Consider the following 16757-nt stretch of genomic DNA (forward strand, 5'->3'; position numbering starts at 1 on the left):
ATGAACTTAATTTCCAATGAGAAAAGCTGACAGCTCAGACCTAATCTTCTTTCTTAGATATAAAAATCTACAGATGATTCTCTGAATTATAATGAGTTGATAAAACACAATACAATAAATAGCAGACTCAGTCAGCACAGCCCATGACCAAGAACTTATGGAAATGGGAGTGAAGAGGGAGGCTCTGGGTGACAGATTAAAGGTTTGAGTAGAGAAAATTGAAAGAATGGACTCTGTCTTTGTAAGCCTGATTTCCACTCAAGTTGTGGAGTCAGCAAGGCATAAGCTAGCCATAAGCTCCTTCAAAAAGCAAAAAATGAAGACATTCAATACATTGACTTTTTACTATTACATAAGACAACTGGTAATATGCAACAGATTGCAAAAAATTTCTCATGAAATTTGACTGGGTACTGACATAAGAACAGACACAGAGCAACCATCTGAACGGTTAGTTCAAAATTAAACCCTTGCCTTTATGACCAATTGATTTTCAAGAAGGTTAACAAACCACACAAATGGGAAAAGAATCATCTTTTCAACAACTGGTGCAGGGAAAGCTCTACATCCACATGCAAAAGACTAAAGGCAGACTCCCTCCAATTTCCATGTCTAAAAATTAACTCCAAATAGGAGAGCTAAATGGAAGAGCTAAAACCATAAAACTCTTAAAACACAGAGGCATCAATCTTTGTGACTGTATTTGGCAGTGATTTCTAAGACAGAACACCAAAAGAAGAAATAGATTCACTCAACTGTATAAAAATTTAAAACTTCTGTGAAAGTGAAAAACCGAGCCACAGAGTGAGAGAAAATATGTGAAAATCATGTATTGATAAAGGCCTTGTATCCAGGATATACAAAGAACATTTATAATTCAGAAATAAAAAGACAAACCAATTTAAAAGTGGGAAAAGAGTAGACATTTCTCCTAAGAAGATATACACATGCCTAATAAGCACATCCAAAGATGCTTAAAGTCAGTACTCATTAGGGAAATGCTAATCAAAATCACAATGAGGTATCACTTCACACACTAGGATGGAAATTTTTCGGGCAAAGAGATAGAAAATATGTGTTGGCAAGGAGGTGGAGAAAGTAGAGCCCTCATACAATGCTGATGGGAATGGAAAATGGTACAGCCACTTTGGAAAACAGATTGGTAGCTCCTCAAAAGATTAAGCGGAGATCATTAATCTCTATGCTGTATCTAATTTCCTATGATCCAGCAATTCAACTCAGGAGTATACAACCAAGAGAATTGCAAAGATACGTAAACACAAACATTGAACATGAAAGTTCCTAGCAGCATTACTAATATCATAATAGCCAAAACATGGAAACAACCCAAAGGGCCATCAAGTGATGAATGGATACATAAAATGCCTGTGTGTCTAAACAACGGAATATGAATCAGCAGTTAAGACATTAAGAACTGATCCAATTGTTTTCAAAATGGCTGACCAGAAGCATTACCAGCACACGTTATCCACCTAGATGAACCAAAAGAGCATGTAGGCAACCACATCCTGAGTATATTATCCAAGAGGCAACATGAGAGTTCAATAGAAAAGCAAAAAAAATACTCCAAATTCTGGGAAGGACAAGAAAGATAAGCAGCTCACAGGGCCAGGAGTGGCTGAACACGGGGAGTGGATCCACGATGCAGGTGAGGATGAGTTTCTTTCTGAGGTCCACATTCCCGCTGGGGAATCATACCGTCCACACCAGGAGAAAGCACCTTGACTCTCCCAAGCCCTGAATCTAAGTTAGGGAGTGGCCAGGGGACTCTGAGAAAAAGTAAAAGCAATGTAAAATTAAGAGCTAGATTGTTCTGCACAGACTATACCACAAGTGCTGGTGTAAAGTCAGCAAGGGAAAGCTTCACAGAGAAGGGGAAATTGTGTGCTGGGTCTGAGTAAATGAGGCTAGATGAACAGAAACTGAAAAGGCAGAAAGGATTGCATGAGTGAGGCAGAGAGATGGTGACTCCAGCCCAAAGAACTCTGAGGATAAAATCCTGTGGCAGGGAAATGACAACATATGTCCACATAGTAACTAGGAAATGAATCTTCATAGCTGCATTATTCAAAACAGCCCCAAAGCAGAAGCGACATAAATGTCCAGCAACCGATGAGTGGGTAACTGGTATACCATACAAGCAAATAGTACTCAACTAAAATAGAAAGGAAGTATTGATATGTGCTACAACACACACGACCCCTGAAACATGAGGCTATGGGAAAGAAGCCAGTCATGAAGTATGACACATTCTATGACTCTATGTTTATTAAATGTCCACAACAAACAAGTTGGCAGAGACAAAAATTAGAAGATGGTTGCCTAGGAAGCAGAAGGTGGAGGGACATGGGTGAGTGGCTAAGGGCTATGGAGTCTCTTTTTAGGGTGATGAAAATATTCTAAAATGGACTGTGGTCATGGTTACACAGCTCTGTGGGGATACTGAGAGACAGTGACTTTTATTCTTTAAATGAGTGAACTGTATGGTACGTGTATTATATCCCAATATTTCCTTAATTCTCTATTTTACATGTGCATACTATATATGATCTTAATATTTCTATGCTTTTTAACAATGTTTTTCTTTTTATATATTTAGGGCATACATGTGTAGTTCTGTGATATTGATATACTGTGTAGATATGAATGAAGTTTGGGCTTTTAATGTAATCATCACCTGAATGGTGTTTATTGTACCCATTAAATAACATTTCACCCCTGACTCCCCTCAATCCCTTCTGAATCTACAAATGTCTGTTATTCCACTTTCTATGTTTACGTGTACACATGATATAGTTCCCACTTACAAGTGAGAACATGTGGTATTTTTCTTTAATTTCATTGAAGAGAATAGCCTCCAGTTCTATCCATGTTGCTGGGAAAGACCTAATTTCATTCTTTTTTTCTTCTGTGCTTTTACAAACCATGTAAATGAAAGGAAGGTGAAGGAAATGTCTGCGTTTTGAAACAGTTTGTAAATCAGCCTAAATATTTGCATTTTGGAGAACACTAAAGATAGCCTTTTCATACAAGTTATCCTGAAATAGGCCGGGTGCGGTGGCTCATGCCTCTAATCCTAGTAATCTGGGAGGCTGAGGCGGGAGGATTACTTGGGTTCAGGAGTTCTAGACCGGCCTGAGCAAGAGCAAGACCCCGTCTCTACTGAAAATAGAAAAACTGAGCTGGGCAACTAAAAATAGAAACAAAAAATTAGCCGCAGCCGGGCGCGGTGGCTCACGCCTGTAATCCTAGCCCTCTGGGAGGCCGAGGCGGGCGGATTGTTTGAGCTCAGGAGTTCGAGACCAGCCTGAGCAAGAGCGAGACCCCGTCTCTACTGAAAATAGAGAGAAATTATATGGACAGCTAAAAATACATATAGAAAAAATTACCCGGGCATAGTGGCGCATGCCTGTAGTCCCAGCTACTCAGGAAGCTGAGGCAGGAGGATTGCTTGAGTCCAGGAGTTTGAGGTTGCTGTGAGCTAGGATGATGCCACGGCACTCCCTCTAGCCCGGGCAACAGAGTGAGACTCTGTCTCAAAAAAAAAAAAAAAAAAAAAGAGGAAAGAAAAAAAAAATAGCCGGGCATTGTGGCAAGTGCCTGTAGTCCCAGCTACACAGGAGGCTGAGGCAGGAGGATCGCTGGAGCCCAGGAGTTTGAGGTTGCTGTGAGCTATGCTGATGCACAGCACCCTACCCAGGGTGACTGAGACTCTGTCTCAAAAAACAAGCAATACAAAAAAAACCAAGTTACCCCGAAATCCATGAAAAACATATACACAGATCCTGTGTCCATTCTCAAAACTGAAAATGGGAAATCAGAAAATATTATGGAACGTTCCATGAAACATTATCCTCTTGGTTAATCAGGCTTCCCTCACCATAGCAATAGTGAACTCACTAAAGATCACAGTTGAACAACAACAACAAAAAAGACTCTCAACTTCTGTGAGGAATGATGTTTAATTCTGAATTTTCCTAAAGATGTTATAAGAAAAACCATATGCAATTAGAAGAAAAAAATGGCTGAATGACAGAGTTTAGAAAATAAATGCATGTAAAGATATATAACTGTAATAAAATCAATTATAATAAAAATACAAATGAAAGCTACACACTGAAATCACTATCATAAACACTTTATGTTACTTAACCAGCTATAGATGAACTGTTGACATGTTACATTTCATACATACTTGACTTTTGATTTGATCTATTTTCTTCTTTGAACCTGTCCCATCTTCTAAATTAACGTGACATGGTGAAACCTCTACAAAAGCCTCTGGCCTTGGTTGTTTTTTCAAGGTAGTAGCCAGTTCTTGTAGATGTCTCACAAGTACCTGATAAGATGTTTTTGTTACCTCATTTTATAAATCACCTTATTATTAAATCACGTTAAGAATATCTAACTCTAACATACATACTTTGAAAAATATCACCACATATATTGATTCACCTTCTTTTCCTCATGTGTACACATTCCTGTTTATGACTGAATTCAGTTGAGATCACAGAAAGTGTCAGCTTCCTGCCAAATTGCTATCCTGTTACTTAATCAACAGATTCAGCCCACTAGTCACTTGTCCCCTGAGGAATTTGCAATGTTCCACGATCTAATGAAGTCTCAAAAAGAAATGGGTATGTGGGAGGGACCGATGGGGGTAGGAGATTCTACATTGTAAAATGCTTTCCTTCTTTTTTATCAGAAGCTTAAATCAACCTCAGAGTTCCTCACATATTCAATTGCCTGCTCAAATCCTTCCCATAGATTCCTTTGTCAGAGTAAAAGCAAAATTCCAACAGCCTTCAAGGTCCTAGCATACCTGGCCTCCACCCTACTCCCTGACTTCAGCTCCTACCTCTCTCCCCTACTCACTCCATCCCCACTAGATGTGAATCCTGCCACACCTCATTAGTCTGAAAATGGGGATCCAATGCCAAACTCACAAATCACAGATAGCTATAGTTATCTTTATACTAGACAAAGTTATTTCCAAATCATAGTGATTGAGCTTTGAAATGACAATTATGAGCAAATTATGTGTAAAAATATACAAAGTAAATAAAAAATAACACTGAGAAGAGTAAATCAACTATGGTTTTGCTAAAATTCAGTAGTACATTATGATTTTTTTTAAAATTTCAGAGTATTATGGGGGTACAAATGCTGTGGTTACAGGAATTACTTTTGTGCAATTTGAGTCGAAGTTATAAGTGTGCCCATCACCGAGACAGCGTGCACTGTACCCTTTAGTTGCGAATTTACGTGTCCCCTCCTCTCCCCACCCGCCTGATTGGTTTCTGCTGAGTGTTACTACCATCTTATGATTTAATAAAAGTAAACTGCTGTTGAAGAATTGATAGGTCATAAACAGTACATCATTTCAAATTGAAATATTTTCAGATATAAGTCAAACAGACATGAATTAAAATAAAATTATGCCAACTAAAACATATAAAAAGCTACTGAAGTCAAAGTATTACAAGATACAGCAGTACATTTCAGTTCATCTCTGGAATCTAAACTTAATGGTCAGAGTAACCCACTTCACTGAATCTTAATTTCATAATACTCATTTCAGGTATAAACATTTCCATGTATCTGCTTCATCATGGTGTTAAAATGGGGCAACATAAAGACATTGAAATTGCATTTTACACAGTGTAAGTCTGCACTATTAATGTTAGTCTATACTGACAATTTGTAGCTTAACCTCTTAGAATTTCGAAGGTGACGTGATGTCTTTCCTCAAAGAACAGCATCTCTCACATCTATTTGCTGGAAACAAGGTATGTTTCTACGCTGACAGAGCAAATACTTTTATCATTCTAGATATTTTTGAATCCAGCTGGATTCAACATTTACCCATAATGAAATATTATTTGCAATTTTCTTTCAGGAGATTTGAAAAACATTTACCATTCTGTGTACTTACTGTTCTTTCTGCAGACTCTTTTTCCAAATGACACATTGTTTCTTTTAAACGATCACATTCATTGGTGAGCTCCTGAAGTTTTCCTTCTAGAAGCAGACTTTGCTTGTCACTGCCAGCTTGACTTTGTTTCACAATATCCCGAAGCTGGTCCTGGATATTGGTTACTGTCTCGTCTTTCTGGGCAGCTTTGTTGTGAGCAGCATGTAGTTGCTGTCGAAGCAACATATTTTCTCTTTGTAGTTCACAGAATCTCTGCTCTAGAGATTCCTGCTCGCCCATGTGTGGATTCACTTTGCTTTGGTCACTGCCATACGTTTGTTCTATTTCTTCCGTTTGGCACTGTGTTTGCCTTAGGTCTCTTTGTACAACTTCTAAAAACAACGTTTTTTCTCGGAGGAGCTCTCTTGTGTGATGGAGCTCCGTTTCCAGGCTATCGATCTTACTTTCTGCTTTAGAAAGTTTTTCAGAAAGAATCTCATTGTTTTCTTTTAGATTCGACATGGAAAAATTCATTTTGTCTTGTAAGTGATCCCACTCATCTCTTGCTGTGTAGAAAGCAAGCTCTAGGTGTTTTCTTGATGTCTCTCTTTCATCAAGATCACGTGTAGTGGCAGTCAGTCTGGAATGGCAAGAGGCAAGTTCTTCTTCCAGTCTTTCCTTGTTTTGTGTTTCACTCTCCAGTTTACACTTTAGCATTGCATTCTCAGCTGTGAGAACACAAAGCTTCTCACCATACTGACACACAGTTTTATTTAATGTTTCCAAATTCCGCAATAGAGTCATGTAAACGTCATCATACTTTTCTTTCGTAATTTCCGTGTCCTTTGGATATTTCTTTTCATTTTCTTCATTCTGACTTTTAATTTTGTCTCTCTCCATTCTCACCATGGCAAGTTCCTCCTGCAACATGCGATTCTTATGGAGCAGATCTTTTTCTCTTTCTTGGCTATGAGAAATCTATGGAAAACCAAGGAAGCTTTTAGCTATCTCTCAATACAAGGACCTATCTATCATGATTTCCTCTGAAATTAAAAGATAACCTGTCCATTTATACAATGAAAGGGTTGCAGTAAGTGGATATACAACTGGAAAAGAAGTTGGAGCAAACCCTCCAACCTTATAGAGCATAAATTCCCACAGGATCAAAAATTTATTTGAAAACAATTAATCCATGAAAGTAAAAAAGAAACCACTACCGGATTTTTAAGGATCTCAGAACTGGAAAAACCTTTCCCTGAATTACAACAAACCCAAAGGCATAGAATGAAAGATTCATAAATTTGACTACATTTAAAAATTGGGTTTGCACTCTAATATCTAACCTTATACTACCCCCATGGTGAGAGCCTTAGGTCTGCCTATCTTTGGACAGATAAAATTTCCCAAAGTACTTTACGTTCCTTTTTCCTGGGAATATTCTCTAGATACTCTACTTTTCTAACATTTGTATAGTCTTCTTTTGCTATCACCTAGATTTTCCACTAAATAGCCAGATTTAGAGAATGTGACCTTGTGGGGCTTCATGACGACAAAGGAAGCTTTCCCCTTCTGCACTCAGCTTATTCTTTTCCCCACTGCCTTTTATCATTCTATGCTTATCCGGATCCTGGGATCTCAAAAAAAATGATGGTGTTCACTGAAATATATCAACCAAGTTTGCCACAACACAAGGGGCAGAGTGTAACTGCTGAGTTGCCAGTGCAGAATTCTGAAAAATGAGATGCTCCCCAAATTCCATATTCAATAGACATAAAAATTTATGGATGGAGAATGTACAGCATGAGTAATTACCTGCTTCACCTCCCTTATCTACTGATAATGGCAGTAAAACCAAGAAAGATGAAATGATTCCTCCAAAAGTGGTATTCCTAAAGTGGTATTACCTAGCGTTTTATGGCACCAAAAGAGACGAAGCAATGCCATCATGCTGAGTCACATAAATTATCAGAGAAATTCACCAAATTTGTCAGATAAATTAAAGGTGTGACTTTGTCAAAGTAATAAAATGCCTTGGACGTAGAGGGGCGGGGTGGGAGGCCTCTTCTACTTTTACTTTTAAAGAAGAAATGTCTCCAGATTTTTGTCTACCACTGAAACTCAATGTCGAGAACTCAGCTTTCTACTCTGGAGTCAAATACTAAATTTTTGGCTGAGCATTTATGCTACTTATAAAATCATATGTGAAAAATCTAACCATACTTCATTAAACAACATAATATAAAGTTCCTATTCAACAGAAACATTTGAGAGTGGTGATTTTGAAATAAATATGTGGAAGTATGTGTATTTATTGTCCAAAATATTTAAAGTGGTCATGATGGAATTATAAGCTCCAAAAGTTTGACTTAACTGATCAACTCGCACACATAAAAGCACATTCAGAGATTCATTGGGCTGGCCACATTTGTTGCAACTCTCAAGGTTAGACACAGTTGTATCTCCTCTCAGTCACTGCGTCCTTCCCAATGTATTCCCATTGTGTTCTTTCCATGAATGCAATTCATCTTTCAGTCAATGGGGTGAGGGGGACCCTAGAGCTCATTATTAATAGATAGTTTTATCAATTTTCTTTATGCTTATCCTGGTGCAGGTGGTCACATGGTATACCGCTAAATTATTAGTAGTTTCCCAGTCCTTATGCCACCTGGGAGACTGATAGAGGGAGTTAGGTTGATGAAGAAATAATGATTATGAGAAACTTTTCCTGAAATCCAATCATGTACATAGCAGAAATAATCTATTTCTACACACAATTACATATATGGAAAACCCTATTTTACATATGAGCTTTTCATATCATAAGTAGAAAATCAAAATGGATCAAGAACTGATCAAGAGAAAAAACAAAGAGTAGCAGTAAGTGAACCCCTACCTCTTTTTCAAGCAGACCTTTTTCTTTCTCCACAGACAGTAATTCGACTTGTAACATGTCTACCTCATTCTTAAACTTTTGCGTATCTTGCCGTAATTCTTCTTTTAGATATACTTTTGATGCTCTGTCACTGTGTGGTGAAGAACTCAAATTTTCATGGTATGAACCTATGAAGTCACAACATTTTGCATGACATTAAATTACACCCATGGATAGCTGACCGTATCTGCTTGTATTGCTCTATGGTAGGGAAAAAGGAGCTCTGCAGGATCATGGGCCTCAACCATCAATGCCTTCACAACAGGAGGAGGACAGGTAGAATGGGAAAATTTTGCTCTACTTCTCTGTCAGGTTTTGGCACTGGACGCTCACTTTATATTCGTCCCACCTTTCTAATCCCCTGTTCTTCCATTTTCTGAAGAATTATTTTATTTGACCACTTTCTTTTACATCCTCCTTTTTCTCCTTCCTTCGCATACTCCCTGTACTCTTTGCCTTCCTCAGTCTTCATTCCCTCTTTGACTCCTTGCCTCCTCCTTATTTCCTGACTTCCCCCAGGTCTTAGACCATCTTGAAATGGAACTAACGATTCAGCTCCTTTCACTGACATTCTCAATTTCATCTGTTGCTAGCACCTGAGAAGATCTACAATGTGTCACCATTTCACTTCTCCTTTTCCTTACTAGGTATCTTAATAGGTGATTTTTTTTTTTTTTTTTTTTTTTTGGCCTGGTAGAATAGATCAGGGCTCATGTTTTTAAACAAATGTTCTCCAAATGACTTTTTTTTTTTTTTTTTTTTTTTTTTTTTTTACAAATATGGTTCTTACCTTCTATTTGTCCATTTACTGTATTTCTTCCTTTTTGATCTACAGCCCTAGATGAAGGACCAACATCCTTCTGTACAGGACTCTTTGAGACACTCTGTCAAAATTTATATCAATAATGAGTTTCAATAAAAAAAAAAAAACCAAGAAGTTTCATCAAGACTTCCATCATGTTCTAAAAAAAAAAATCTGAATCTCCTATTTTAAACCCAGTCAGATCTAAAAGGAGAAATATCTATTGAAAATTAAAACGTTTCAATAGAATACTTCATCTATGCTCTCTAGATAAAGTTTACCTCTCATCTTCATATGGGATATTGACTGTAATCCAAGCACAGAATGCCAAAACAAACAGATTTCTGGACAAAATATTAACTCATGTGAATATTTTAACAAAGAACTAACTTCAAAATGCCTAACTCGACTTTGCATTCCCCACCAAAAAAGTCAACTAAAAAAAAAAAAATATATATATATATATATACACACACACACACACACACATACATATATATATATATATATATATATATAAAACACATTTGCTATAATACACTCGGCATTAAGCATTTAAAATATTTCTAATTCTAGAAACATTTTAGTGTTAAAACAGAACACTTGGCATGATATGAACTTTGGAATATGTCAATAAAAATGATGATGATGATGGTTACCCTCTTCCTGCTTCCTGGTCATTCCAGGATCCTACAGGTAAAATGATGAAATGTGATCCACTGATTTCTGTGCACAATGTTGTCCTCCTAGACTTTCACATGGCTGGTTCCTTCTTCAACCATGTGAAAGTTGGCCATTTAAATGTCACCTTCAGAGAAATCTTCTCTGACTACAGAATTACACACTCACTCCCAGCTCCACCCTAACTACGAACCTCTTTAATATTGTCTAACCTAACCTTCTCTGTTTTCTTTATATGGAGCACTTAATAAGGACTATCAAATGTTTTTTGCTTACTACCTTTTCTATTCCTACCATTGCAGTAACAGAGTTCATCTTGTACATTCAGCATCTAAGCACTAAGCACATAATCTGTACTCAGTAACAGGAATTTATTCAAGGTCAACACATGTAAAATCCTATCTGGAGGGTTATCAAGTGCCAAATCACTATATTCCTATAGCACATCTCCAGTAATGGTCTGCTGAAACTTAACATACCCCAGACTAACAAGCCACATGCCCATTCTAACTTCCCCATTCTTTTCTGGATGCTACTGCTTTCAGATTTACAAAAAACACCCTCGATATTTATTAACTCACTGAACACCAGTGTGATCATTTGACCTTACTTTTGTATACACACTTTCCAGTTAAAAACTGTTTTCACATTTCTTATCACAGTTATTCATCACCCATACATACAAGGTAGATATTAGTATGACTTTTAAGAATGAGGTCACTAAAGGTCCAAGAGGATGAATCATTTTTTCCACTATTCCAGGGACAGTATGTGATACAACCAAGACACTAATCTATCTTCTGACTCCCACTCAGTGCTGGTACCACTGTGCAACAACTGCTTCTAAGAGGTCAGGCCATTTCCACCTCTTTCCACAGTTGTGCCCTTACCATACATTGTCATTATTTCAAGCATGGGTGCCACAAATATATTCAATGCATTCTATTCTTGAAAATGAATTCTACTTACCTGAACATCACTAAACCAAAATGTTACTATGATACTCCTATATTTACTATTACCCATACATTTCCTTCTCCTGAAATGGTCCTTGCAGACCGACACTAGAATATCCAAATGCATTAAAACCTTCAAGTATCAAGTATTATCATTTGAAGTTTCATGTTGCAAAAAATTCTCATCCAAACTGTTTCTCTCTGAGGGTCATTAGGCCCCTCACACATCCAGAAGTACCAAACAATCTTACATCGGGCCATGGGGTGACCTGGAATTGTTCTATAGGTTACAGATAAACATACTTCAGAGACCAAATTGATTCCCTGTCACTTCTAAGCCTTACTTGTTGCATTATACTGCCTGCACAAAGGAATGCTATAAACTGGCAGAATTGCATCATGCAGCCCTAACATACTTACAACACAATTACTTTCTTAATAATGAGGTGAAAATGTAAGAAAATAATTCCTTCTATATATATATATAGAGAGAGAGGTGAGAGTGAAAAGTCAGATCATCGCTTTTTAAGATTTAACAACACTCGAAGCTTATATTTTAAAAACACAACAACAGACAGTACCTCACAAGCCGAGTCCAAAGGCACTTCTACAACTTCATTTTCTCCAGGTTCTAATGCGGACATCTTATCTATAAAATGTTATTCACAGATACACTCATGAGAACATTTTTTACTGTGTATTTTAAATACATACACGAATCTATCACCACTCATTTTCATTTAAGGAAATAAAATTACTAGCAAAAACTGATTTCAGGATTGAAGCAGATACAGAGAGAAGAAGTTGATAATAGAAGAAAAACAAGAAAAGAAAAATATTTAACCGAAATGGATGTTGCATTTTGATCTACATACGTTAATTGGTGTTTTCATAACAGCATGTAAGCGTGGAAAAATTTTTAGCTATAGTCACTAACTTACCACTTCTGTTACTATGGCACACAGCAGTAAAACTGCCATTAGCATTTCGCACTTGAGGAGCATTTTCAATAATGCTGATACCATTTTCCACTTTTGTAGTTGATGGATTTGCTGTTCCCTCCTATTAAAAAAAAAAATCCCAACTTCAGAACACATTGTATTTATTCACACACTTACCCACCCAGTCAGTTAAACAATACGTATTTATAGTGTCTATCAAATCATGGGCAATACTCTGGGAAAAGCTGAGCACATAAACAAAGGCAGATTCTGCACTACATTCAAGACAGGATTGAGATGTATTAAAAAAAAAAACAGAAAAAGAAAATTCATTACTTCTATAATTGAACTGAATAAAGGATAGTAAGGGCATGAATAAGAGAACCGTCACTTCTACCTGGTAAACTGAGGAAATGCTGCAAAAATAGGACCAGATTTTGAAAAACAAAGTGAAGAAGGAGAGTATAAATGCTTTCTACACAGGGCAACTTGATGAAAAGGATGAGGCAGAACACAACTTGGTAATTAGGAGTAGCAAAGAAATGTGGTAAAATGACCACAGCTATAGGAAGCGGGATGGAGAGTGGAAATGGGAGAATCAGTCCCAACCACAGCAGACGAGTATGACCCAGAATGTGAACTATCCCCTTCAAGTAATGAGGATCCTCTGAATAAAGAGATGACTTAGGTCTTCACAAATATATTTTAGAAAGGTCACCCAGGCAGCAACGGAAAGATAAATGAACCTGGCGGGAGCCGGGATAACGAGAAAAGAGTATTTCAAAATTGTAAGTCAGAGAGTGAGTTAGGCTAATAAGATATGAAAAATGGTAAGCAGCTAGAACATATACAACCTGGTGAATGACTGGACTGGGGACTGCAGGGAGGGCTGCGGTGCAGGACTGTTCCTGCTTCAGAGTTTCACTGCTATTTATTAGGGCTCTTTACTAGGGTGAAGAAGCCAGATGGCAGAGTAGATTATGAAGATCAGGAAGACTCAGACAAGAGTCAAGGACAGCTTCATGTGACACTATAACAAGCTTGGGTACCCAGGGGATGTGATGTACAAGACAGATACATGTAAAAAAATCGGGAGGAGGAGTAACCTTACTTAAGAAAATTACACAGAGTAAAGAAGGTAAGTATTTGAAAAATATACTAAAGTGGTAGAATTCAATAATGTAAACTCTGAAATTCCAAAAATGAAAACCAGAGGTGGTAAAAAAAAAATACTGTATATAATTTTTCAATTATCTAACTCAATATGTGTTTCAAGGACATAAAATGTGCTTTTATTTACATACACAAATGTTCATTTCTGGAATATTGCCGGGATATGCATTTTTAAAAGGAATCAAACTGTTGAATTTTCAAACACCGATTCAAGATGCCAATTCAAGAGGATTCCTTTGTAAAAATTAATCTTAAAAGTTTTAAACTGTAAAAGAGCTCCTTCTCCATTTGTGTGATTACAGAATTATGAGGCATGTTTAAATGCTACTATAACATACGAAGAAATGTAAAACCCCATGTTGAAATTGATGTGGTTTTCTTCTGCCCTGGTAAACAACATATGAATAGTTCTAATTTCTCTTTACACCAGATAAGCTATTAGTTAAAAATTGGAGATGGTATCTAGTTGAAGAAAATAAAGCTATGATTCCCCAAGTTAAAGATTAAAAATCTTCAGATATGACCGGGCGCGGTGGCTCAGGCCTGTAATCCTAGCACTCTGGGAGGACGAAGCGGGTGGATTGTTTGAGGTCAGGAGTTCGAGACCAGCCTCAGCAAGAGTGAGACCCCATCTCTACTAAAAATAGAAAGAAATTATCTGGCCAACTAAAATATATATATACAAAAAATTAGCCGGGCATGGTGGCACATGCCTGTAGTCCCAGCTACTGGGGAGGCTGAGGCAGTAGGATCGCTTAAGCCCAGGAGTTTGGGGTTGCTGTGAGCTAGGCTGACGCCACAGCACTCATTCTAGCCCGGGCAACACAGAAAGACTGTCTCCAAAAAAAAAAAAAATCTTCAGATACATCTTCAATTATCAAGGAGGACTCAATGTTCATAAGAAGGAGAAGAAATCCGCTGAAAGGTAAACTGTACAGGATTCCTCAGGTTTAGAGATGAATGCATCTACAGGCCAAGTGGAACAGCTATGAATGCTAAAGTTCATAAATCTTCCTGAGAATGCCATAAAGAGTCCCCTTTGCGGGAGATATTTTTAAAAGTAAAAAATAATCACCCAGAGATGATGTTCTATATTCCACTGGAAACCATTCCTTCAGCATGTTTCTGTGATAAGAAAGGCACACAAAGCTACTACACAGAAACCTGTAACTAAATATGGAGACAGAGAGGGAATGAAGGGACAGACACTGAAGAAACCTTTTCTGCAAGGAAAATTTAGGTGGGTGTAAAACCATTTCAAAAGGTTCGGGCACATGGATGAACACACAAAGAAAAACAAGAAACATTCCAACTCAATTATGAATGTAAATCAAGAAAGAAAAGAAAAGCAATTTAGAACAATAAGATCTAAAAAAGAGACTTCTATTCAAAGCACATCCACAATAATACTAATATTTACGTGACAGTTACTTTTTGTCTCCACTTTTGTAGGCTTTAATTTTGTTATAAAATGAGGCATTCAAGTAGTGAAACATGGTCACACACCACTACCTGAATGCTGTAACCTTATAAATACAAAAAGAGAAAAATGGAAACAGAAACATTCCATCAGTTTCTCCTAGGAGAAAAAAACATGGGTAATCAGAATCCTAAACAGTAATGTGCGCCTTGTAATGATATCATGTCTTAAAGACACCTTTAGAAACGGTCACTAGAAAGAGCACAGAGGGGAATACAGGCAGAATGGCTAACTACAGATATCGGGCACTGGATCCTATGAGGGAAAACAGAAAGTCTCAGATGTTAACGCACACCCCAGGTGTAATTCTAAGGACAGAGTGCCAGAACCCACCACAGATCCTACGGGAAGAAGTTGCAGGGCAGAACAGGAAGGAGGAATGTTCTGGCAGAGAGAGAGCCCAGAGGAACTGGGAGCCCCATGGAAAGGGTAGGTGGGGAGGTTTGTTTTTCCTCCCCTCACACCTCTGGCAGTCTGCAGGCCCCCCAAACTGTCAGACTGCCCCTCTGTCCTCAGGAGCCCAAGCGCTGCTGCCCTCAGGGAACTGGGAGCTTCTTGAGCACAGAGCACAAGGCTGCTGGCACCCTGGAGGTCATTCTCCCTCCCCACAGACCACAGCCCACGTGGTGGGCACCATACTACTTTCGCACCCATTGTGTGCCTCTGTGCTGCCCAGGGAGCTTCAGCCCTTCAGTTTCTCATTTCACTGGAACCCACACAAATGTGCTGCACAACCTACTCAGACTGCAGCAGCCAGAGGGGACCAGTGAATCTTGGGGAAACTGAGTGAGCCCACAGCTGTCACAGTCTGTGCAGAGTGCCTACAGGTGAGAGGACAACACAGTATGCCAGAAGGGATCCTTGGGACATGGGGGTCAAGAATGACAGGTCTCATCCTTTTAGACTCTTCTCCTCCTTCTCCTCCTCCTCCCCTGCCCACCCACACTGACACAGCCCTGGCAGTTCCTACAGATGCCACGCCTACTACAATAAGTGACATAATCGGATACTAACATGTCATCTGACATCCACTCAGTCCTGGTACCACCGTGCAACAGCTGCTTCTATCTAAGGGGTCAGACCCTTCCCATTTCTTTCCACAGTTGTGCCCTTACTGTCCATTGTCATTAAGTCATACTTGCCCTTGCAAAAGCATGGCAGCCACAAATATATTCTGTTCATTCTATTTTTGAAAATGAATTATATTCATCAAAATATCACTAAACCGGTTTGTTATTACAATCTTACATATTGATTATTCCCCATAATTTTCCTTGTCCCATAGTGTTCCTTGAACATCTTTACTTGACAATCCAAACATATTAAAGTCTTCACATTTCAGCCATTATCTTTTGTAGTGCATGTTGGGAAATAATTATACTTCAACTCTTTCTCTCTGAGTATCTCTCATTAGACCTGTCCACATCCAGATGTACCCTACAGTCTTACACTGGGCTATGGGTTCCACTGCACTAATTGGGTAGGTTTGGATCAACATACTTCAGAGCGCTAATTGATTCCTTGTCACTTCTAAGCCTTAGTTTTTGCAGTACAGTGCACTGCCTTGTTAAATGAATGCTGCAAAAGAGCACAATTATACTAGGCAGCTGCTATATACTTAGCACAGAAATGTTTTCCTAACAACAAGCGGGAAATTATAAGACAATAACACCTTATATGCATATGCAGAGGCGAGAATGAAAACTTAGATCACTGCTTTTCAGCTTTTAACCTCACTTAATGCTTAGGTTGTAACAGCATAACAACAACAACAACAAAACACAGTACCTCCGAAGCCCAATCCCAAGGTGACGACGCTTCCTCTTCCTTCGGTCCACACGTTAACAAGGACATCTT

At 38.3% G+C, this 16757-nt stretch overlaps 1 protein-coding gene across 1 annotated transcript in view; it reads right to left on the reverse strand.

The window, feature by feature from the left end:
• LOC123638222 (ankyrin repeat domain-containing protein 26-like) overlaps nt 1–16724 on the reverse strand; it is a 46311-nt gene extending 29587 nt beyond the window's left edge. Inside the window, exons 1-7 of the mRNA XM_045551675.1 lie at nt 16689–16724; nt 12248–12368; nt 11888–11955; nt 9658–9751; nt 8829–8995; nt 5957–6913; nt 4217–4360 (exon numbers count right to left, since the gene is read on the reverse strand). Of these exons, the coding sequence (XP_045407631.1) occupies nt 4217–4360; nt 5957–6913; nt 8829–8995; nt 9658–9751; nt 11888–11950 (1425 nt within the window). The 5' untranslated portion in view covers nt 11951–11955; nt 12248–12368; nt 16689–16724. The remainder of the gene's footprint in view (nt 1–4216; nt 4361–5956; nt 6914–8828; nt 8996–9657; nt 9752–11887; nt 11956–12247; nt 12369–16688) is intronic.
• Between the last annotated feature and the right edge of the window lie 33 nt (nt 16725–16757).

The sequence above is a fragment of the Lemur catta genome, chromosome 5, assembly GCF_020740605.2.
Source record: "Lemur catta isolate mLemCat1 chromosome 5, mLemCat1.pri, whole genome shotgun sequence".
Classification (NCBI taxonomy): Eukaryota; Metazoa; Chordata; class Mammalia; order Primates; family Lemuridae; genus Lemur; species Lemur catta.